At 34.5% G+C, this 23,870-nt stretch overlaps 1 protein-coding gene across 3 annotated transcripts in view; it reads left to right on the forward strand.

The window, feature by feature from the left end:
* The window catches only part of PCSK5 (proprotein convertase subtilisin/kexin type 5), a 417,590-nt gene that overhangs the window by 142,526 nt on the left and 251,194 nt on the right, over window positions 1–23,870 (forward strand). For all 3 annotated transcript variants that reach the window (XM_037495353.2, XM_037495354.2, XM_037495352.2), the window contains exons 6-7: window positions 17,257–17,345; window positions 19,253–19,425. In XM_037495353.2, coding sequence (XP_037351250.1) covers window positions 17,257–17,345; window positions 19,253–19,425 — 262 coding nt within the window. The remainder of the gene's footprint in view (window positions 1–17,256; window positions 17,346–19,252; window positions 19,426–23,870) is intronic.

Consider the following 23,870-nt stretch of genomic DNA (forward strand, 5'->3'; position numbering starts at 1 on the left):
AGTTTCTTTCACAAAGGATTTTTTTGAATAGCACTTTTCTTTGGTTGTCGTTAAAAATTAGTGTACTTGAGATAGTATGTGTGTTTATTTTCAGTGGTAGGTGTGCAGTCTAATATACTGACAGAATATAGAAATTTAACATTTGACCCATCATTTAACTAATGCAATACAACTATTGAAAAAAAACATTAGGCAGGATGTGGTTAGAAGTCACTGGTTTTCCAATATGTTTCATAGAAACTTTGTGTCTGTTGCTGGATCTCACAGGCTGCCCAAGGGTCACTCAGGAGGCTCTTTGTAATCAGTGTCACTTCCTCTTCCTCAACTGAACCACTTTTCTTTTAAAAATTTATTTAATTTTTTATATCTTTTTTTTAAAAGATTGATTTATTTATTATCCAAGAACTAGGGTACAGGCCAGAGGTGTGAGGGGTGAGAAGATTCACCAGAGACAGAATGGGGAACAGAACAGGCCGACTGACTGAAATACACTGCTGAGGGGAGCAGTGGGTGAGACAGGAGCGGTCTGCTGAGCCCTGTGTGTCACCTCCCTGGCAGGGGATTGAACTCATGCTGCAGTGGCTGCGGATAGCTTCATAGTGCTGCGACTTAACCCCTTGCACCACCAAAGAGGCCCTTAAAATTTTATTTTAAATGATGGGATTTCTTCTAAAATTATATTTAAAGTAATATGTCCTGTTTATACAAAGTACATCAAACCACTGTCAGCAGTGGTACAGACCAGAGATGGAGTTTAGAGGCTTGTCCCTGATGTAGGCAGAAATTGTAAGGAAGCTCTCTGGAGGCAGAGCATTTGACCTGGTGGTGACTCTACAAGGGGCCTGATCACTGAGAGAAAGTCTGTAATGACTGCAATTGTCTTGGCATTAGCACTTTTTATAAGCTTCAAATAAAAGCCATCTTTCAACTTAGCTGTTTTGTTTTCTGTAAAAGGGGATACTCAGAAATTTCTTATTTTCCTTAGAACCTCTCCTTTATCTGAAACTTACATCTGAACATCTTTTTCTTGTATCTTCAGACCCTTTATGATCAAATCTAAAGTCTTTGGATGTGTGGAAAGAATTTATAATACTATATCTACTTATTTTAGCCTCACTACTCAACTCATTACTCTGTTATACTATGGTTTCAGCTAATTTTTTGTTTTACAACTGTCTTAAAACAGCATGTTTTATGTTGGAGACTGACAATATTAGGCACTCAAAAAGTGATTATATTATTCTACTATGCTTTGAGATTCTTAAATACAAGATGTTCTCTTGATCTGCACTGTGATTATTACCAACGCAATCTAGATGGAAGCTGATTATTGCTACATTCCTGCTTTGTGGCAAGATTATTGCCTCTTTTTCATTTGAGAATGCCAGGAAAGGGAAAAAGACCACGAAATGGGAAGTATTCAGATTTAATGGATGAGTAATCTAAAACAGAGTATCTAAAACCAATGTCAGAAATAAGTTTTAAATGATTTTTAATTTGTTTTATTTTAACATTCTGAATTTTTGCATAAAGTTTCCCAAATTGACATTTTTTTGTTTTGTTTCTATTTGTCTTAATTGATTATAAATGACTGACATTTTCAGTAGCAGGAAAAAGCTTTCCTATATGATGAATACTTGTATTTTCAGTAGCTAACATTAAGAAGCTTTGATTTAAACTCTGAAAAGCAGATTTTAATTTGCATGGAAAGAAAAGTTGCAGTTACCTGGCACTGTGTTCATTAAAATTAACGGTTTTTCTTAGCCATCCAAAAGAAAATTATTAATTAACCTTTGATTTAGGGTTTTTCTTTTTCCTTTTAGGTGCTATATGCTGTCTTTTCTTGAACTAAGGAAGTAAATCAAGTAGCATAAATTTTTAAAAAATGTCTTCACTAAGTAATTTTAGGATGAAAGGTGAAAATGGGCCGTGCATATATAATTATTGATTTTAAAACTTTTGAGATAATTCCTTGCCATACATGTAATTTAGTAAAAAGCAGTCTCCTCTCTGTTTCTTCACACATGCACATACCTTATTAACTAGTAACTCTAAGGTTGATCTTAAAATTGACATAAACGGGAAAGAAATCAGGAATCATTGATCAACTTAAAGAACAACTTGATTATAATGTAGCTGAAAACTGTGATAAGAAATAATCATAAATGAGTTATGTACTCAAAAATAGCAATGGTTGAGGTCAGGCATTTCCACAAGTTTATCTTTTATCAATATGAGGAGACTAGAATGTATAAGATGGGAAATAGACTTTGTGATATCCTTGAGTTGGCAGTTACAGAAATACCCAAGTGTGTCTGAGCAGGAGACCTGTTAACCCGAAAGTCTGATATGGGGAAACAAACTAAATAATTTTAGGAATATCTTGGGGCAAGTCTTTTTGCCCCTGGGAGACTTGATATCTCCTGTATATAAAACAGAGACAAAAATAGCCACTTGCAGTTTGCTGTGAGATTGTAGATAATGCATTCTGAAGCTCTCAATGTTCAGACGTCTACAGACCCTAGCGGCCAATGTCATAACTCATGGAGTTAGAGCTGACTTACAGGTTTCGTCATCAGGAAACCTAAAGACAGAACTGCATTTATCTGGAGGAAATAATATCCACCAATTTAGAACATTTATATTCTAAATGTGCAAGCAGTGGGAATGGAATCTGGATTTTTTTTCTGGTAGGAGAGGGCATGGGTCTGAAATTTTCTCGAAAAGAATAAATAGATGTAAGAGCAATGGAGAACATCTTGGCTATATAACAACTAAGTATTTCAGTGGCCTTTTTGAAGTTAGAATTGTTTAAAAAAAAAAAAAAAGAATACTAAATCTCTTCAAGAAAGCTAATCACAATCCATCAGTCTTAGGAAATCACATTTCTTTCCTCATACATTTGGTAAGAGAACATAGAGAAAGAGGAACATGATTATACAATTTGAAAGGAGTTCTTAGGTTTACTTGATTATGTCAAGGTTTGCTTGACAAACAGCCCTTAAAAACTCATTTAATTCCCATGTTTTACTATACGATTTATTTATTGGATTTGTAGCAATTTTTCTTTCAAGGAACAACCAAAAAAAAAAAAAACTCAGCAAGTACAGTAATTATTGTGATTATGCAACAAAATATATTTATGTTGCAACATAAAAGCAGTGGTGAATTGCTTATCCAGACAGACATAGCTGCATGTTCCTGAGTTTATACTATGCTCTCCAACCTGATGCAAGAGAGAAGTTTCAAACAGTGATTATTTCAACACATTCTTGTTCAAAAATTCGATCTACCTTGTTTTCACCAGTTGGTGACTGGTTTCCATGGAAATGGAAATGGAATAAGCATTCCTCGTTTTAGATTCTCAGCTGCCCCATGCCAACTGAGAGCTGTAAATGCCATTTGGTTAACAGCAAGGATCCAGAATTCTTCCATTTTAAAGTGGGAGAGGGAGAGGAAAAGGAAATGTTTGCCAAGTCATTTTGCTTTTCTCCCTTTGAAAAGGACACAGTTTTATGATTGCCTGAGCTGATGACTAATAGTTATCAGGGACATACCATATCCAACAATGCCTCTTCTTACTAATCAATTTAACTCTTTTCCACCCATCACAAAGTTCTGTTTCAATTTAACTGGCCTGTGATTGCCTTCCTGCTTGTGCACCTGCTGTCCCAGTGGTCCAGCAGGAAAGTGGTCCAATGTTAGAAGGAGATAGTTCGATGATTTTAGTGATCTGTGACCTGAAGGGGAAAATAATCTCTTGATAAAGGGAGTGTGGCAGATGGGGGTGGGATGGCAGGGGGGCATGTTAGAAAGTTCTCCCTCATGAGAGAATGTTATTTTGCTTCAAGGATTTTTCACTCCTAAGATTTTCACCTATAATTACATTTTCTGCAACTATCCTGTAGGGAAAATAGTGAAGAAAGCAATAAATGAATGCTTTAACATAAACCATTTAAGTATCTTTACTGTGTTTTCTATTGTCTTGTTTTTTAGAGTCTGAAAAATAGAATCAATTTGAGTACTAAAATAAAACTTTAGTAGCATTATCCCAGAATCTTTTTTATTTCTTCTGTATTTCAAGATATATAGCTTCTCGCTTAAGAAGGAATGTGACTCTAGTTCTTAAATATATCACCCAGTGCAGTTCTTTCAACACACTTCTCCTCTTGGGGCACAAAAAGGAGTTTCTCTATGTTCCAGTGCTAACTTGAATGACGAAACCCAGACATGACAGCTTCCAGCCTATGGGCTGACCCAGTGTCTCTAAGTGTGGTCTCCCACAGCAACTAATGTGTCAACTAAAGAAGATCCTTATCCTACATATAGGAAACTATGAGTAGTTCAAGGAAAATCTTTTTGATGCTAAGCGTGCAACTGAAGTCCTCACATTTTCTATCATACTGTATTCATGGAGGAGTATCACTTTGATAACTATTTGGGTAGAAACAGCTTATGTATTCTACTAACTTGAGAAAGAAGCATTTAGGATATGGAATATATAGGCTGAAGGTCAAGGTGTCAATCCATTGTGCCCTGTGACTGCTTTTGTTCTCTTAGGGATGGGGAAGGAGTTCCTTTTTCTCTTACTTAATCCACAAGCTTCATAGTTTGGAGAAGCAATGAGGGAGGGCTGCATTGTGGTGTAAATGATGTGTGTGGGGGGGAAACATTAAGAATGAATCTACTAAAATTGGCCGCAGAGTCTTGTAATGAGGGATGCAAATGGTGTTTTATTTCAGACGATAAAGCAAAAATGATGAAAATACATGTAGTTTACTATCCAGCAGAACATGCAGCTATAGCCATTCTTACATTAAAAAAAATGAATTGTGTTTAAATGTAGTTTTCCTGTAATATTATGAAATTTGAATTTTAGTAGAGTCATAAACAGACTTGGTTTATAAAAACTTTACCTGTTTTTCCAAGGGCCATTTGGAATCATTTTATTGAAAACCATTCTCATTTAAGCCACTGTCACATTGCTCTCCTTGCTGATTACCTCTCTTCATTTTTATTACATCTTTGTCTTCTGGATCCTCTTTCAACACCAGCTCTCAGTGTGATTGACGCTATTCTCAAATAAGATTTTTATTGATGGTATGAAAAATCCTGAGTCTTATGAAAGTTCATTAGGCAATTGATGTGCTTGATTTGCCTTGTTTGTTTATGTTTTGTTTATGCAGATACAAAGTTTTAGTACTGAACAGGACAGGAATGAGTTGGCAGTAATTTCATTAATGGTAGGATCACTGGTGAATGTCCTTTTACTTGCATAGTTAGGAAACCTAATAATTCCATGGTAAAAAGAAGCTGTGGGCTGTGATCCAAGTAGCTTCAAAGATGCAACTTCTAAGCATTTGTCTCAGGAAAAATCTCAAGTTTTTGTTACTTGATTATGTTCCTGCCAAGTATGTGTTGCCTGAAGATTGTGCATGTTCTTCCACAAAGTGATTATGTTACAGGGCAGGGAGAGGGGCACTTCAGGGCCCCTGTAACAATTGTTGTGGAGGCACAAGGATTTGGTATCAAATGGTCTGGGTTCAAGTTCTTTCACAGTAAACTGGTTTTATTATCTTGGTGAAGTTGCTTAATTCCTAAGAATCTAAGTTTCCTTACCTATAAAATGACCATGAAAGTGCATGTTGTGCAAAGTTACTGAATAGATCAAGTTAAATCAAGTATGAGGACCTAGGGGCAAACAATAATTGATTCTTACCACCTTCCTTGGTTAATACCTAACTTGCAAAATGTGTTATCCTCTCTTTTAAAATGGAAATTATTGTTATGAGTGGGCATAAGTTATGCATTATAGTAGATGAGTTGATTAATTTACATAAAACAGAATTCAGTGTAATATCAAATCAGAGGAAGTAGAGGTAGGAAAAATAGGAGCCTTTGTTATTGCTATCCAAGAAGACATAAATGACGATGACTGAGGTTGACAGACTGTGGACACAGTATCAAATCTGCCCATTGACTCTGTAGCACATGCATCTGAAGGGGTGCAACCCCATGCCTCTGAATCACACACAGTGTCGTAAACCATTACCGCAATTAAAAATATAAACAAAGAAAAAATAAAAGTGGTTAGTTCACCTCACAATTCAAATACAAAAGAAAAAAATGTTTTCAAAGCATTTTTAAAGGAAGGAATTGTATGCTGTGACCCTGTAAAGCCTAAAATATTTTATACTTATACCAATACAGAGAATGTTTGCCAACGCCTGCTCGTAAACTCATGCAAATACCGTCATTATAAAAACCCATCCCGATGTTATTTCTAAATGAAACAATGCCTATACTAAAATGTTAAATTGATAATTAGGGATTATGGTAAGTTATATTTTGGAGGGATGCATTCCTTAATTGTTGGTTTTGTGCTTCTGTAATGTTGAGAACCTTCCAATGTGTAAGGAAATGGCTCAGATGAACTTTGCAAAGAGACCCTGGAATAGCTATCATGCAACAGAAGGACTGGCAGTTGCTTGGCGTAGCTAAGTTGAAATGATAATATCTTAGTGAATACAAGGTTTTTGAGCTACTTCTCTGTACTGGGACTTCTTTGTCAGATTGCAAAGGGATCCTCGTACCAAGTGTCACCCAACTTCTCAGACCCTGAAGCAAAAAAACACTAAGGGAAAAGAAACTTTGCCATTTGCAACAATACGGATGAACCTAAAAGGAGTTATGCTTAATTAAATAAGTCTGATGGAGAAAGACAGAGACCACATGATTTCACTCTTGTGGTATATAGAGAATCCAAACAAGCATATGAACTGAAAACAAATACCAGCTTTGGAATACAAGACACTAGAGGTGACCAGAAGGAAAGAGGGCAGGGTAAACAGAGAAAAAGTAGACAATGGTATGGTGAAAGACAGATTTGAACTTTTAATGGTGAGTGTAATACAGTGTGTGTGTGTTTGTGTGTGTGTGTGTGTTTGTGTACTATATATACTATATATATACTACACATATATACTATATATACACACTATTACACTCACCATTCAAAGTTCAAATATGTATATAAAATATGTATATACATATATATTTATACTATATGTTGATTCTCATGTTGAATCTTATCTAATGTTATAATGCAGTGTTACTTCAGTTAAAAAAATAATAAAATTAGGAGAAAGTTTCTTTAAAAAAAAAAGAATTTTGGGTCCATAATTTACCTGTATTTCAGACAAATAGGATAATACAATATTCACCTGCAAAGTAAGACTCAAGTCTTCAGACGTATTTTGACAGGTTTTTCACTGTCTGGAAGCAGTCTCAGGCAAAGTGAAGTCAAACACTTATAGTATCACCTTTCTCCAGCACTTGATCTTTAACACATTCTGTGCAAAAGAACAAATATTTTTCAACTCTTTTACAGAGTATGGGTACTGAGTGCTATCCTTACCTGGATATTTTAGCAAAAACAAATAGATGCATTACCATTAGGTAGAGGACTGCTGAATGAACACAGGCTTGTGGATTTTTGCTTATTTTTCCAGATTTCCGGACCAATAGTTTATTGAAATATTATCATTCCTATTTTTGTCCCTGTTGAATCCTTAGTGATAAATATATTCCTCAACATGTGGTAGATACTCAATAAATATTTGCTGAATGAATTATTTAGAAAATTTAATTAATTATGAGCCAGGACATGGGAGTAGTCTCATTACAGATAGTTAACTAGAACATTATCATAATATTCATTAGTAGAAGTTGGCATGTATACTGGAGTGCCAGTAAAGATGAAATGTTGTCCATGTATGGTCATTTTAGCATCCTGGTCTCTTGTTTTTGCTACTTTAGAGTTATTTATATCAGATGATTTTCAATATAGATTTGGATAAGAGAAATATGTATGGAAAGAAATAGACTACAAAAAAATCAAAATTATAATTTGATACAGGTCATTATTTCTTTCATTATCTTTAAAGATCTTTTCCCAAGTCTCTCAGCATATACACTCAGTATATACTTCATATTTCATGCTTTAGTGAGTTCTAATTATGAAATTTTCTTTTAATTATGATGATGTGAAATTACAGAAAAATCAGTTCAGGTGTAAGAAGAAAGTTGTTTAGATTGCGTAGCAAGCATTTTTGCAAATACCAACCCCAAGCTAGAACTCTTGGAGCAGAACTTGCTTTAACACCTTCTAAGTATACCTTGATTAGTATGTTCCTTAATACTTGGTAATTACTTGCATAAATCTCACAACACTCCTGTCAGTGGTGTTAGGGAATAATTGGTCAATTATACCTATAGAAATCATTAGGCCACAAGTAGTGAAAAGCATAGAAATAAAATTTACCAGCAGGGCAACATCAGCTGTATTTCTTCAGAAGGAGTGCCTATCAGTACAGGACTGTTTTCTACCTTTTCCAGCCTCTCCACCATCCAAATGGCAGCTCAGTTGTGCAAGAAAAAGCCACATGTATGGGCTCAAGAGTCACTTTGCCACAGGAGTCCCATGCTCTTAGAAAACTATTTCTTGCAATAACCTATGAATATGATTTCTAAGGCCATGCAAGGAATGGTATACTCAACTTTCAGGGTCTACTCTCAGAAACCCACAGCCAGACTGTCCCCCATGTATTTATAGTCCCAGTCACAGACTTCCTAGTTTGTGGTAACTCACCAACCAGTGTTCAATTTTAACATAAGCCATTTAACCTGTTAGCTGAAATGCAACTTTTATCAGATGTCAAAAAGAAGAGAGCTAGAAAATTAAAATAAAGCAATTTTTCCATGGGTAAGTGGGGAAAGGTTTTAGTATCCATTACTCAGAATCTTGCCCGCCAAGATTGTGCATACCACAGCCTTGGATAATTGAACTTTATATGCCTCTTGTTTAGAAAATGCTTAGGACATAGGATATGAATTATCTAGAACTGAGATAGAGAGGAGAGGAGGGAAGGAAGAAAGAAGTTATTATTAAACACTTCTTGGGAGGGACTTTGGTAATTTTCAAGAAAACAACAGTGCTCCTGAATGAGCACATTACTTATTTTTTTTAAAAATAGTGCTATATATTCCTACTTTCCTGAATTGTGGGTAGTGCATGTCCCAGTGAAGATGTTCAATTGAAAAGACAGATTTAGCTAGTTTTCATATGCATTTTTTAATCCTCGAATTCCAGGAAAGAATTGGATACTCCAGATACACATTTATGAGCTTTTGTGTACTCTCATGTCTTCTTCTTCTAAAATCATTAATCCCATCACTAGTGTATACCACCCTCATGTTCTAATTACCTTCCTCGGGCCCTATCTCTAAAACCATCACACTGATGATTAGGATTTGAATGTATGAATTTGAAATGAACATAAACTTTCAGTGCCTAACAGTAATTTTGATTGTTTTTCTGTATCTCTACTATAATAAAAAAATGTATTATTGAAGCCTCATGGATGATGCATAATTGCAGTCACTTTGGAAGCTATTATCTTAATTGACTTGTAAAAACTAATCATGAAAAAATAGTGTGATTTTTTTTTTTGGGGGGGGGGGATTAAAAACTTTAATTTACTCCCCTACCTCTACCCCCAATAGTTTTCTTGAACTTCAGTAAGCTTTTCATTAAAGACAGGGTGGTATCCCACTTTCAGCTATTTTTCCATTCTTTTATTTTTAATATTCCAAGCATTTCCTCTTTCTAACTCAAGTTGAATAATTTATCATGGAGATTCTATAACATGTACTGTGAAATAGCCCATCATCAATAGTAATGAAGGAATAAAGTTGCCCTTACCTCACAAAATAAGTAGGATAAGCAGCCGAAGAAGTCTTGAAATCTTGGGAATCATTTAAAGGCTTAGGAATGTGGTTCCCTGAATTTCTTATTTGAAACAGTTAAAAAGCATTCTGTAAGGACCCAAGAGACCCACAATTAGTCTTGCCCAGACACATTTTATACCATCAAACTGATGGAATTTTTTCATTTGAAATCAAGAAAAGTAATATCTGTGCAGCTTACTTCATAGGGTTAATGTGAGAATCATATGAGTTTAAAATATTTTGAGAAATGGAGAGTATAACGTAAACACACATTGGTAATGATATCAAGAACAACATGAGCAGTCAGACATCAATTCTAAGTGAAATATTGGAAAACATCAAAACATATTATCATTTCTCACTCTCCTTTTCTAAGGAAGCCTTTGAAATTGATTTTAAATTGAAGGTATTCACTTATATTTAAACAAAATCAAATCATACCGAAGAAAATGGGCACACCAGATTCAAAAGGGAAAAGAAACAGCAAGTAGGTAGACAGAACCTATGAACAACTGAAGATATTTGTTCCAAGAAAGCAATGAAATAGACGTTGTTGTCCAACCTGCCATTGCTTCGATCCATATAAACATGATTTTGATTTTTAAGCCATGCAGTGGCAACTGTACAGGGAGACCACCTCTGTGTTCCAATGGCTCTGATTCATTGCAGAGCTTACTCACATCTTCAAATCTCTGGTAGAAAGCTCAAATAAGTTAGTATTTTCAGCCCCACTAACTCATGGGAAAAATAGCTCACAAAGCAGTGTGACTAGGACAGGGAGAAAGCAAAAGGAGTGAATGCAACATAAATTTATAATCTGTACTCACTTCATCTAACATTTATTTGTTCCCAATATTACAGAAATGAGTTAGCAGGTAACAATCTGATCTGATTTTCCATCATTTTAGGCAGCCCAGTAAAACTTCTTGAGATCTTTAATTTCAGTAATTTATTACTGGGAATAGGTAATGTAGTAGATGAGAAATCTTGAGGTTTTTCCCAAGTAGGAAAAAGCAATAGGACAAAGATTGTTGTGCTATGTAAATCAAGATGCTCTTTAAGAGCCAAAATGATTTATTCAAGTAAAAATTATAAAATTGTTTTACACTTTTTAAGACCCTGTTAGCAATGACAATATCCTTAGAAAAATGCAAGAATTCATTTGTTCTTGGTTTGTTTGCTGCTATTTTCTTTTAGATGAAGTCTGAGTTGTTTTAAGTCACTAGTATATAATATACACACATACACACACACACACATATATATATAGTAATTTACATACCAAGATTATCTTCTGTAAATCTCAGAAAACTGGGTCTTAGTGATACAGTGAACATATGCAAGAAAGCTAAACACTTGTTTTCCAAGGGGATATTCACGGGAATTGGGGGTAAGAGCATAATATGAGCATAATATAGTTTCCGGACTAAATTCTAAAATTTTCTCCTTATGCTGAAAATACATGCTCATGCTCTGTTATCTCTGAGGAAAAATACATCTGAAACATAGACATTTTGTCTGTTTTTTGAGTTTAATATTTAACTGACATCACAAATATACTTATTGCTGACCACCCTGTTCTTTGGGAGAGGAAGAAATTGAATCCTGTTCATATACTTGAACAGGTCATGATGATATCCATTCTCCTATGATCTATTATAAATCCATGTCAAAACACTGAGTACAACTAAGATTAAAAACTGAGAAAAGATGACTAGTATTTTACTTGGGGTAATGATCATTGTCACTTGAAGAGAGAGCTGTTTCAATGTAGTAGAGCTAGTAATTTGGAGCCTCAATTACAGTTCACTGCAATATAATATCTAACTGATATTTAAAATAGATGCATCAGTAGTAGAGGGGTAGTTTCCCTGTCTCCAAAAGTGGTTCCTCTGTCATGAGAGGTAGAGCAATGCACAGAAATCTATACAAAAAATATTTTTCTTTGGAAGTAGACACTCTGTTCTTCTCAGTAGCATTCTTTGTATCTTAATAATGTGTATGATATGTGCAGGACTTTATTGCATTTAGGACTACAAGCCCAAGTTATTCAATAATATGGCAGAATAGATACTTAATTTAACTTCTCCTAGCACAAAGCATCTAAAACTCCTGGGAAAATATTGAAATGTTTTAGTGCATGACAGAGCTAATGGAATACCAAAGGAATTTCTCTAGAAAGTTCAAATCTATAAACTATGTGGGCAATAGGTGGACAGTTGGCATTTTCAAGGGTGAGCACCCAATCCCATTCAGCCTAGAGCTGTATTTTAAGAAGTCCAGGGATGATGGTAGGAATCTTGGCATTGATCCAATGGGGTGAGACAAGATGTCTGCATAAAACAGGACCCCTGAGACACTATCTATAGTGCATGAATTATAGAAAAAGAAATTTTACATAGAGTGACAGAGGATATTTTTGAATTTCCCAAACATGGTAATACATGAGAAAATAAATAACTGACTACCTTTAAGAATGACTAACTACCCTCATGGGATTTATATCTGTACTTCATATTACTTGATGACCCAGATTTTAAATTTGGTTGGACACGACCTGGTTGTATACTACAGAGACATTGTAGAAGCAAATTTCAATCTACTTTAGAACAAAGAATTTTCCATATGAGCCCTAAAAAATTTCACAAATATTAAAACCTAAGTGAACAATTCACTAACTACATGGGAGAAATGTCCCTATGAAAACAAACTAGTAGCAAAGAATAAATAGAATTAGAGTCACATAATTTAGAATTATTGGTTGTAATTCTTATGTAAAAAGAAATTAATATTGAAAACATATTAAGAAAAATCAAAACTAGCCAGGTATATTTGAAAAAAAAATCATAAAAAGAAACACAGTAATTGAAATGAGTGATACAGTGAATGGATTAAATAGCAGATTAGTCATGGCTGAATATAGGATAAATAAAATATAGAACTGAGCAATTTTCAAATAATGCAGTCCAGAGACAGAAGGAGATGGGAAGTCTGAAAGTAATACTGAAGACTGAGATAGTGTGGAAGGTCTAATATATGCTTAGTTGGTATTCTTCTAGTACAAAATGGAGAATAATACTCAGGCAGTTTTCAATAGTATTTGCCTGAGACTTCTTATGATTTAAACATTAAACTACAGTTCTAGGAACTCCAATACAGACTTTTAAAACTCCTTACTTATAACATCTTAATAAATTTACAGAATACAAAAGACAAAGAGAAAAATCTGAAAAGCATTCAGCAAGAATTAGATTGCTGAGATGGCTGATTTCTTGCCAGAAATAATGGAAGCTAGAAAACAATGGAATGGCATCTGTTGCTACCTAAAGACTTTCTGAGGGGTGCATTTATAGAGTGTTCTTCAGAGAGAGATTAATGGTCTTTTTTTTTTTAAAGATTTATTTATTTATTATACAAGAACTGGGTACAGTCAGAGGCACAGGAGGGTGAGAGAATTCACCAGAGCCAGAGCAGAGAGTAGAACAGGCAGGGTGATGAAGTACACTGCTGAGGGGAGCAGCGGGCGGCAGGAGAGGTCTGCGCGCCATGTGGGACCCTTATCCGGTGGCCAGGGATCAAACTGGTGCTGCAGAGGCTGCGGGCAGCTTCGCAATCCAGCGCTCAACCACTGTGTGCCACCGGGGAGGCCCGATTAATGGTCTTATAAGGAGGTATGAACTGAAAAGGAAATAGTTAAAGTTGTATTCATAAACTTAAACAACTATGATTTATTGTTTAAAGTAGTAAAAGAAATGGATAGTTTCTAGAGTTAAAAAATCCAACTTATGACTGTAATCATAACTCGTGTGTCAAAAGATGGGTAACCAGAGTTAAAAGAGTCTGAAGTCTATACTGTTGGAGAATTGCTGGAAAAAAAATGATGACTTTAGATTTTTTGATGTTAGGTAGTCATCATCAAATGCCTAGGGCAACCACAAAATATAGAATGTATAACATCCAAACGAGTACAGGGGAAAAGACAGAAATGAATATGACTGAATTAATAGAAGCAATCAATATAAATAGAATTGCTTTTGAATTAAATACAGTTATCCTAGTGTGGTGTTATCTGTCAATGTTATTGCAATTTTAAAAATAATACATAAAAAAAGATAGCCTGGTTAGAAAAAACCCTTCTGTTTATAAATAAGACATTCAACTAATATGAATAAAAATGTTTGAAAGTAAAGGGAGCAAAAAAGGTATAAGACTTCAATATTGACCCAAATACCTCTGCTTTAGAGCCATGGACTGTTGCTAGACATTCATAAATAATTTGTTGCACTGGGAAGATTTAATAATTCCATTCTAAATGAAATAAATGTAACATAAAAGCAAAAATCTTAATATAATGAATAAGCTGGGCATAATGGATTTACAAAGAGCAATTAAGAATATACAGCCTATCAACTGATATCAGAAAACATAACAAAATACCTGCATACATTTGAAAATTTTTAACCAGACTTCTACTGATAAATACTGTATAGGCCAAGAAATAAGGTGGAGTAGAATTACAGAAATCCTGATGCTCCAATAATATTTGTACTGATTAACAGTTTATTCAGTGAAATATGAGAACATGGACACAAAATTTAACATTTGAATAAAAGCTTGTACTATGAGGTAATATGCAATAAGGACTTAAAGAAGAATTATAGTAATTGCTAGATTCAGGGGAAATTTTGTAGTTTCATTTGGGGCTTACAAAATATTTTTTCTTCTAAAGCCCTATCAGTTTTTTTGATATGTTAAAGTGGTACAACTAAATATCAGAAAAGCAAAATTATTATAAGAACATCAAGATTAAATACAGTGTATGACAACTTAAAATTGTTATAAATATGATTATTATTTTCCAAGTAACAAATATGGAAATGTATTTGCAACAGATTTGACAGAAAGGCAAGAGAAATTTGTACAAAGGGCAAAGAAGGTTATTTATCAAGCAAGAAATAGAAATGGTTGCTTGTTGATTTTGATTTTTACTTTATTATAATTTGTCTTTTTCCTGGTCCCTTATTTAGGTTTTCTAAATTCCTGCTATGAGTAAGACCATCTGGTATTTTTCTTTCTGGCTTATTTCACTGAGCATGATCCCTTCCAGCTCCATCCATGTTCCTGCAAATTACATGAGTTTATCTTTTTTGATTGCTGAGTAATATTCCATTGTGTATGTGTACCACTATGGGCAGGGCGGGAAGAGGGAGTAGGATCAAAGCAAGGGGGTTGGGAATTGTATGGGGACTATAACCAAGATGAAAATGCATACATTGTGCAAAAATGAAAAATGATGTAAAAATATATTAAATTTAAAAAAATATGGAAACCAAAAAAAAGAACTAGAAATAGCTAATAAATATTTTAAAAAGTTGTACAACACCAAGTTCAACAAGAAGGGAATAAAAGGAAAGGAGTTTATGTCCACAGTAGTTTGTCCATATTTAATTTGTTCTATTCTTCATTTTTCCATTCAGCTTGGCTTATGGTTTCTCTTTTATTTTGCCATGAACAAAAATTAGATGTTTTGTACTAACAATTATCAATCTTACAGTTCTTTTGAGGTTTAGTCACATTACTTTGTTCTTCTTTTAACAATTTGACAATATGTTCTGTACTCTTTGATCTAGTTATTCTACTTCTTAGAATTTGTGCCAACATATAAAATTTTACACACACACACACTCACTCCAGATTGTTCTTCATAGCCTTGTTAATATTAGTGGAATACCAGGTAAATTTCTAGGAGTTGAGGCTTTGCTAAAGAACTTATGCATGTAGATATATATATGTCATTTGAAAAATTATGTGATATAATAGTAAACCTCTTAAAATGACTTATAGGGTGCTTCCCCTCAGGGCATAATTTCAGCCTAAAGCAACATTTAGCAGCCGCTGTTCCTAAAGAGAACAGTCACCACACATGGCAGGGGATTTTCATTCTGTAGTCCAGAGACGCCCCCCCCTCTTGAATCCCCCACCCGCTGCAGACTACAGACTGTATCATAAAATGTGGAGTCCCTCATTTGTACAGATTAGATTCACCCCAATTGCCTTCCAACTCCCTCAATACATTATTTTTAAATAGACAGTCCTTTGCACTTGAAACTTCAACATCATTTTTTGGGTCAGGTGAACTTATAAATTCTTTCAGCTAAAAGACTTAGTCAAGAAACGAAATTACTGTTGCAAAAAGTAACAAAATCTTTCAGGGAAACTGAAGTCTTCTTAGCTACATTTTTAAAAAGCAGTAAAAAGGTGAAAACAATTGAAATAAATTTTGACATATTTTATTAAATATTTCAATATGCAATTATTTGAAATAATTACCATTTTTTTTAATTATGGTAAAACTGATTTACAACACTGTCTATGGTTTAGGGGTGTGGGTTCATACCTTTCCTTACCACACCCAGCACCAAGTCTCCTATAATTCTCCACCATAGACCATTGGGCCCCTTTCGGCTTCACAACCTTCCTCCTTCAGTTCTACGATAACATTTCTAGGGTTGATTTTGGTTTAATTGTATCCATTCTTATTAAAACAATGTGATCTTTCCTGTTTCATTTTGTTTTCATGCAAAATCTTTGGTGTATTTAGAGCACATCCCATTTTAAAGGATAAATTTTCATTGAAGAAACAATCTATATTTAAGTTTGAAAGCTAGATTCTCCACTGTGTATTACTCAGCAATCAAAAAAGATAAACTCATGCAATTTGCAGCAACATGGATGCAGTTGGAAGGGATCATGCTCAGCAAAATAAGCCAGAAAGAAAAAGAAAAATACTGGAAGATCTCACTCATAGCAGGAATTTAGAAAACCTAAATAAGGGACCAGGAAAAAAACTAATTATAATAAAGTAAAGTAAAAATCAAAATCAACAAGCAACTATAAACCAGAAACACACTGGGGGTGGGGTAGGGTAGGAGGGATTATGGTCAAAATAAGGGGGTTGGGAATTGTATGGGGACTATAAGCAAGATGAAAATGCATACATTGTGCAAAAATGAAAAATGATGTAAAAATATATAAAATTAAAAATAATAAATAGTAAAAAAAAGCTAGATTCTCATAAATTTCCTAATACTTTGAATATGGATTTTCCCATTTAATGAAGTTAAAGAACTGAGTTCCCAACAGCCACATTTTAAATTCTGAATAACCACTTCAGACTGGTGGTTACCATATCAGGCAGGGGATGTTTAGAGAATACAAAGAAATACCCAGTTGATTTCAGTCTTCAAGGCATTCTAATTGGAAACCCATGGTATCATAAAAATAAACATCAAGAATATAAATCAAAACAGAACATAGTGAAATGCTAAAAGTTTGAAGTAGACTAAGTGCTATTGAGTAGGAAGTTCCAGAAACACCCACAGCTTGATACACACTTCCCCGCCTGGAAATTCGAGTGGTGGCAGTGACCTGTTGAGTTTGTGAGAAGTGTGTGTGATCTCCCTGCAGGCACGGGACGCGCTGTGCTGGAGAAGTGGCGGCGGCAGCGAACAACTCGCACTGCACAGTTGGAATTGCTTTCAACGCCAAGATCGGAGGTATGGGGAACAAACTTATGTGAATTTCGAAATAAGCCAGGAGCTCTTGTGCCGACCAGCTTTCAGAACCCCTTTTTTAAACTAAAGACAGGCCGAGGTTGGCATAATAGTGTTCAACTATAGCTGATTGCAAAATGACCATGTTAACATGTGTTATTTAATACACTCAAAGGCTTCTGAAGCTGTACCCCTAAAATGCTATAAATGCACACATTTCTTTCTTTAAACAGATATAAAAAGTCTTGTCCAGTCATGAACAGGGGGTTGGTGGCATCTGTACCAAACTGTACAATGGGTGCCTAGATCAGAAAGACAAATAATATAAACACCAGTCTGTAATGTCAATGGAACAGAACATTTTGAAATTCTATTAGTAGAAATAAATTTCCTTTTTGTCTTAGGCTTTACAAAACTTTCCTTTTGACTGCAATGAAAATGGTGTTCGGTAAAATTTCCTTTTGTAGTTTCCTGATATACTATTACCATTAATAATTTCAGATCATATATGGGCATGCACACACATGTACAAACTGTCGATCCAGGTGTTCCTGGAAAGAAACTCTTTCCCATCTGTAATCCTCCCTGTTAACTGTAGCCTGGTTTCACAGCCACACATAAATGGGGAGAAAACATTGTAAGTGATGGTATAGAGCCCAGGGGCCAAATGCAATATATCTGAGGATCCTTTGGGGAAATACTGGATGTTTATCTACATTATGTATTTATTTATTTAAAAAAAAAAGTATGTCATGTCATGTATATAGTGTCACGTAATTTAAAATGTCTCAGCCTAATATTTATATTTTTAGATAAAGAAGAAAATATGGCAAAATGTTAACAGTCGTTGAGTACAGGCCGTATCAGAGTTCACTGTCATTCTCTTTATTTTCGTATGTTTAGGACATTTCACCATTAAAATTTAAATTTTTTCAACACATAAAGAAGTTCCTTCAAGATTTATTTTCTATCTAAATTCTTTCCTTAAAACCACGTAGTATCTAAAGCTGCCTGATTTGGGGTTTTATTATTTAATCGCCATTTAATGATAAACCTATAAAAACTTGAAATCCAATGAGATAACAAAGTTTCCCTATATTGTAAATTTGGGCTATAAAGATATAATTTTGAAGTAGTACAACGTCTAAGCTGAAACTGAAGGAGAGAGATGTTTACTTAGTAATTGTTTTGTTGTTATTGTAAGTTTCCAAAACAAAGGAAAAGCCTGCCATGTGACATAATTTATTCTTAATATCTTAGTATCTTAATTTTTGCAAACTAAGGTTAATAATAAATTCCTATCTGTCTGGTGGGAATATACTTAAATGAAGATTAATGACTAAACATTGCTAAAACCCTTTGAGAATGATTTGATGTGTAACATGCACAGAGTATTCTCATTTATTATTTCACTTATAAATAACTTGGCAAAGAAGTAGTATATTAAGTTCAAATCAGTCTCACAGATTAGGAGATAATATTAAATATGGAGGAAATTAGACCAACCTAACTTGGCAGCTTTCCAAATCTTGTAAGCTTGCTCAGGTCAGAATGTTTTATGCCAATTATGAACACAAGTTATATAATGAAGAGAAATTTAGGGAAGATGGATTGCTTAAGGCTCTCTTTATCAAGTACTCACTTAAGCAGGGATAAAGACAAGGGAGAGAGTGTGCAGTTAGAAAAAAGAAATAATGGATAAAAAAGACTTTAAAGAAGCATTGTTCTTTTACATGCAACAAAGCTTCATTTTTCCCATGCAAGTTTTGCTTTCTGTGGAAAACAGGCTCACTTTTGTGTTGATTAAAGGTTGTTCTTTTAATCATCTGTAACTGGACTATATCCTGGGCTGCTTGGAGTTACATAGCAAAACCTTGGTAATCAAGCTGCTTCCTCTTTCTGTCTTGAAGGGGTTCGAATGCTGGATGGAGATGTCACAGACATGGTTGAAGCCAAATCGGTTAGCTTTAATCCTCAGCACGTGCATATTTATAGTGCGAGCTGGGGCCCGGATGATGATGGCAAGACTGTGGATGGACCCGCTCCACTCACCCGGCAAGCCTTTGAAAATGGCGTGAGAATGGTAGGTTTTAGAAGCACCTTGGCTCATACTTTGTCAATCAGTGATGATTCTCACATGAAGGCATCTCTGAAACTATGGATTTCCTGTCCTCCAGTAGAGAGGAATGGATGGAACCTGTAGGCTGATCCAGGAGCTAGGATGATGGAAAGAGGTGCTGAATATTTGAGATTGTATCTTGTGTTTGATATGCAAATGAGCTAAGAGCTAGAATGTTTCCCCTTTGAGGACAGAGGTACATTTAGGTTTATTCAAAGGAAATATATTCATTAATATATTAATGTTGCATTTTGGAGAAATGAATTCTTAGAGATGGAATTGAAGAGAAACGGAGGTATTGAAATTCTTTATGTCATCCAGCAACTCCCTCTGGGCATGTCCCTTTTGTAGTTCCTTCTTTAATTTCACTTTTGTCTCAGGACAATATTATTTTTATTATGGCTCCCAAGTTCCCTAATCACTTTAACACATCATTATTTTCCTTAATATCACTGAAAAATTTACTAAATACTCCTTTCTTCAGAACTCATTGCATAATCTAATGCACTAAAATGTCTGCTTTAAATTATTATCTTTTAAACAATCTGTCTTATTTAAATGGAAAAAAAATCGACATATATTTGTAGTCATGAAAGGAAGAGAGCTCTAATCAGAAGCAATTCCTTTCTCTTGTGAATGGACCATTGGGTGATTGAAAGCATACATTTTAATTTTGTTCGTTTAAGGCCTTCATTGATCTAGGCTCAACCTCTCTTTCCTCATCTCTTTTTACTTTTTGTAACATAAGTGGGCATACTCTACTCTTACTCTCCATCATCGCATACCACTTTCCATCATGGACTCTGCCTGATTCTTATGTCGTATTGCTATACAGCCATATCTCATTTAACCTTTAAGGTTAAGCTAACATGTGACCTCTCCCCAAAAGGCATCTCACTACATAAACTAGAATTAAGTATATATAATCCCCACCCTGTACTTGCTGAAGTTTATATTCTTGCTGGTGATATGTATAGTCTTTAGCATATTGTGCTTTCTGTCAGATTTTGTTTTGTGTATATCTTCCTCACTAAATTATAACTTCCCAGGAAGTAGAGCTTGTGTTCAACCCACCTTAATGGGCTTTGCAAATACCATAGAGTACCTTGAGCTCTAGTGAGTACTCAATGTTTATTGGCTTTAATTTAATTTATTGAGAATTATTCTCTCCTCAGGTTGCTATATATTCAGCCTGAATTTGAAGCTGAGGAAAGCATGCAGTTGATTAATGTAATGTTACAGCTGGAGTATAAATAATAATGATTCTTCCATCTTGGTGGGATTTAATCAGAAGACTAAGCTAAGCTGTCTCCTGGTTATTCCAAAAGAGACTGGAGGAAAAAATGTGTGCAGTTGTTATGTATGTACTTCTAACTAATACTGTTCAGGTTTTGTTAAGACATAATTTCTAGCTCTGTGTACTTTCAGCTACATTAGAACCCTGTTAAGCAGTTGGATAATATTTGAAATTGCTGTCTAGAATTTCTTTCAAGGTGACTGAACACCAAATTAATGTATCTAAGTAATCTGGTAATTAATTGCCAAAACCCTGGATTGCAGATTACTATTATCTCTGAATGGTCATTCCAGTTAAGTAAATCAAGCTTAGTTCATATTTAATTTTCAATTTGTATGTGTATGGCTCTTAGTATAATAAAAAGCAATCTGGAATTCTCATTCATATAATAAATTTATATTAGTAATACACACAGACAGCAATATATATGTAGCTAGAGAATGGCCCATGTTCAAAAACTGTCATTAAATCAAATAATACGGACCAATGGTTTTCAAATTTATTTTTGATAATGGACACCTTAACTAGAAGGTCAAGGAATAAAACAAATATAAAATGTGATACTTTGGTTGAGGGAAAAAATGGTGATTAATATTAAAAATAAGGTCGTCTGAGAAAGTATTCCATCTTAGAGGAAGATTTAATTTAGAAATAAATAATTCACAAAAAATTATACCCAATAATTATAAAATAACCTATGCTTATTCCTATAAATCATACTCTAAAAATGAAATTAAAAATAGACTTCCCACCCAACTAGATATCCATTATCAATAGTGTGGGCTACATCTTCCAAGACTCCCATGCATATCCTCTTCTTGGTGATGTTTTTACCTAACGGTGGACATCCATTCAGGGCAGTCCTTTTGGATGGAATTCATTTATTTTAATATCCCAAAATTTTTGGGGTAAGGAGATGGTGTCATTCATTCAACATTCCATTGAGAATCTTTCAAGGTTTTGAACTGGAAAAAAAGGGAATTTAGTTTTAAAACAACCATTTACTTTTAGAATGAAGGTAGTAACAAATAATTCTGTAAAAGAGCCAACTATTCTATGACTGCTAACATCGTGTTATATACACTTAAGGAAAAGCAGTGGTGACCCATTTAAGCATGAGATCAACCAGAGAGGGGATTTATATGTGATACTCATAGACATCTGCCCTAGGCTATGGTTGAGTTCAGGATCTGTCATTTACTGCTCCCTGACTTGATATAGATCAAAGTACGCTGTCCTTCTACTGCCTCATCTAAGATCGGGCAATACTATACTTACTGAAGAAATATAGAGAGTGTTTTAAATTAGATGATTATGCAAATAAATCAATTGGCACAATACCTGGAACTTAAGTGCTGAAGAATTGCGTTTTATAGGTATATATTTTTTTCAGAGTAAAGGTTGTGTCTTTCAAAAATCTTTATATCTTATCTCAGTGCCCCATCACTCTCTCCTGTACCATTTCCATACCACAGAACTCCAGATAATTCCATTATGTTACCTGTACTGGTAGCTGAAAAATAACATGGTAAACATGAGCGTTGACTTTCTCAGTTCTGTAATGTTATTTAGCTTGTTCATCTTTTACTTGCTTCAGTTTTACTTGCCTTTAAAAGCACATCTTCTATTCCATCAAGATAACCTCTCAATGCACAATTCATTTTAGTTATTCTTGTTTGTAGCCTTGAGTTTGTATTTTTACAGGGAATGCTTCTCTAAATTACTATGAAATTGCAGTAATTTAATATTTTAAAAGCAGTTTATTAGACCCTTTCACTCTTCTGTTAATAGTCATCAAATGGGACAGTAAATTTTATTTGAGATTATTCTGATTTTTGTTCTTTAATTAAAACACTTTGCCAAACATATAGAAATTAATTGGATAAATACTTTATACAAAGTTAGTGTATAGTAAAAAATAAATAAATGGCTAGTTAAGTGATTTCAGAAACAAATGACTGGTAAAATAATTCCTTCATGTAGCTCTGTGAAAAATTATGCAACAACAAAGTTTTCAGGCTGACTATGATTTTAATTACATAATATACAAGAATAAAGGAATCAGAATTTATTCTTCCTATAAAATTTAGTAAACCCTTAAATTTCTCTGCACTGTAGATTAAGAAGTAAAGAAGATAGCTAAGTTTATTTGTAATACAAAAAACGTCTACATTCTAGCAACAAGACAGAAAACAAACAAGCACAGAGACAATTAGGATTCTTTGAGCTAAGGGTGTTATGAGTGAAATAAAACTGATGACTGATGACTGAGGGTGACAGGGAGCTCTTGAAGAGGTGCTGTGAGAATGGAGACATTCATAATAAGAGGTCAGTCTTATGAGGAAATGTGGAAGGAATGCTCTTTGTAGAAGGAACAGCAAAAGCAGAGCACCCCATGTGGCGTGATTTGGGTGTACACCCGCAAAAGGATGCTGTTTTGCACATTAGGACTAATACAAACAGAAAGAGGGCTTTAGGCAGTGAGTTGGGGATGGGTTTTCTCAACCAGGAGAGTATTTGCATTTTATTCTGTCACAGATAACTATTGGAAGTTTTCAGGAGACCAGTGTCCTGATGGGACACACAATTATAGCAGACTCTCCTGTGTAGAGACTGGACTGCGTGTGAGGCAAGGGATGGGAAATCAAGAATGGAAGGAATGACTCAGGCAAGAGTTAATAATGAGTTAGAATAAGGTGGCCACAACTAGAGATTGGTAGCAAGTACAGTCTAGCACCAACGATTTTCTTGGAGGAAATAAGTAAATTTTGCTCAGGGAGTCCAGGTATTGATTGCATCCATTCCTTCTGTTTGCTAATCAAAAAAAAACAAAAAAAAACAAACAAACAAAAAAACCAAAAAAACACCGTAGCAAATATTGGATTTCAAAATGCACCCTCTTTGTTTACTATAAGATAAACATTTGGTTCTGTAGAATGTAACACTGTTTTCAAAGACTTTAACAAAATCAGAATTGATTCCATTTATAACCCCTTTAGAATTAATGTGCAAAAATTGCAGTAGAGGATCTATGTTGAACAAACCATGTCACAATTGACAACTTGCTCTCTCTCCCCAATGTTGCATTTTATTTGATGCCAATGAGCCATAA

Source organism: Talpa occidentalis, unplaced genomic scaffold, assembly GCF_014898055.3.
Source record: "Talpa occidentalis isolate TD23 unplaced genomic scaffold, MPIMG_talOcc4v2.1 talOcc4.7, whole genome shotgun sequence".
NCBI lineage: Eukaryota > Metazoa > Chordata > Mammalia > Eulipotyphla > Talpidae > Talpa > Talpa occidentalis.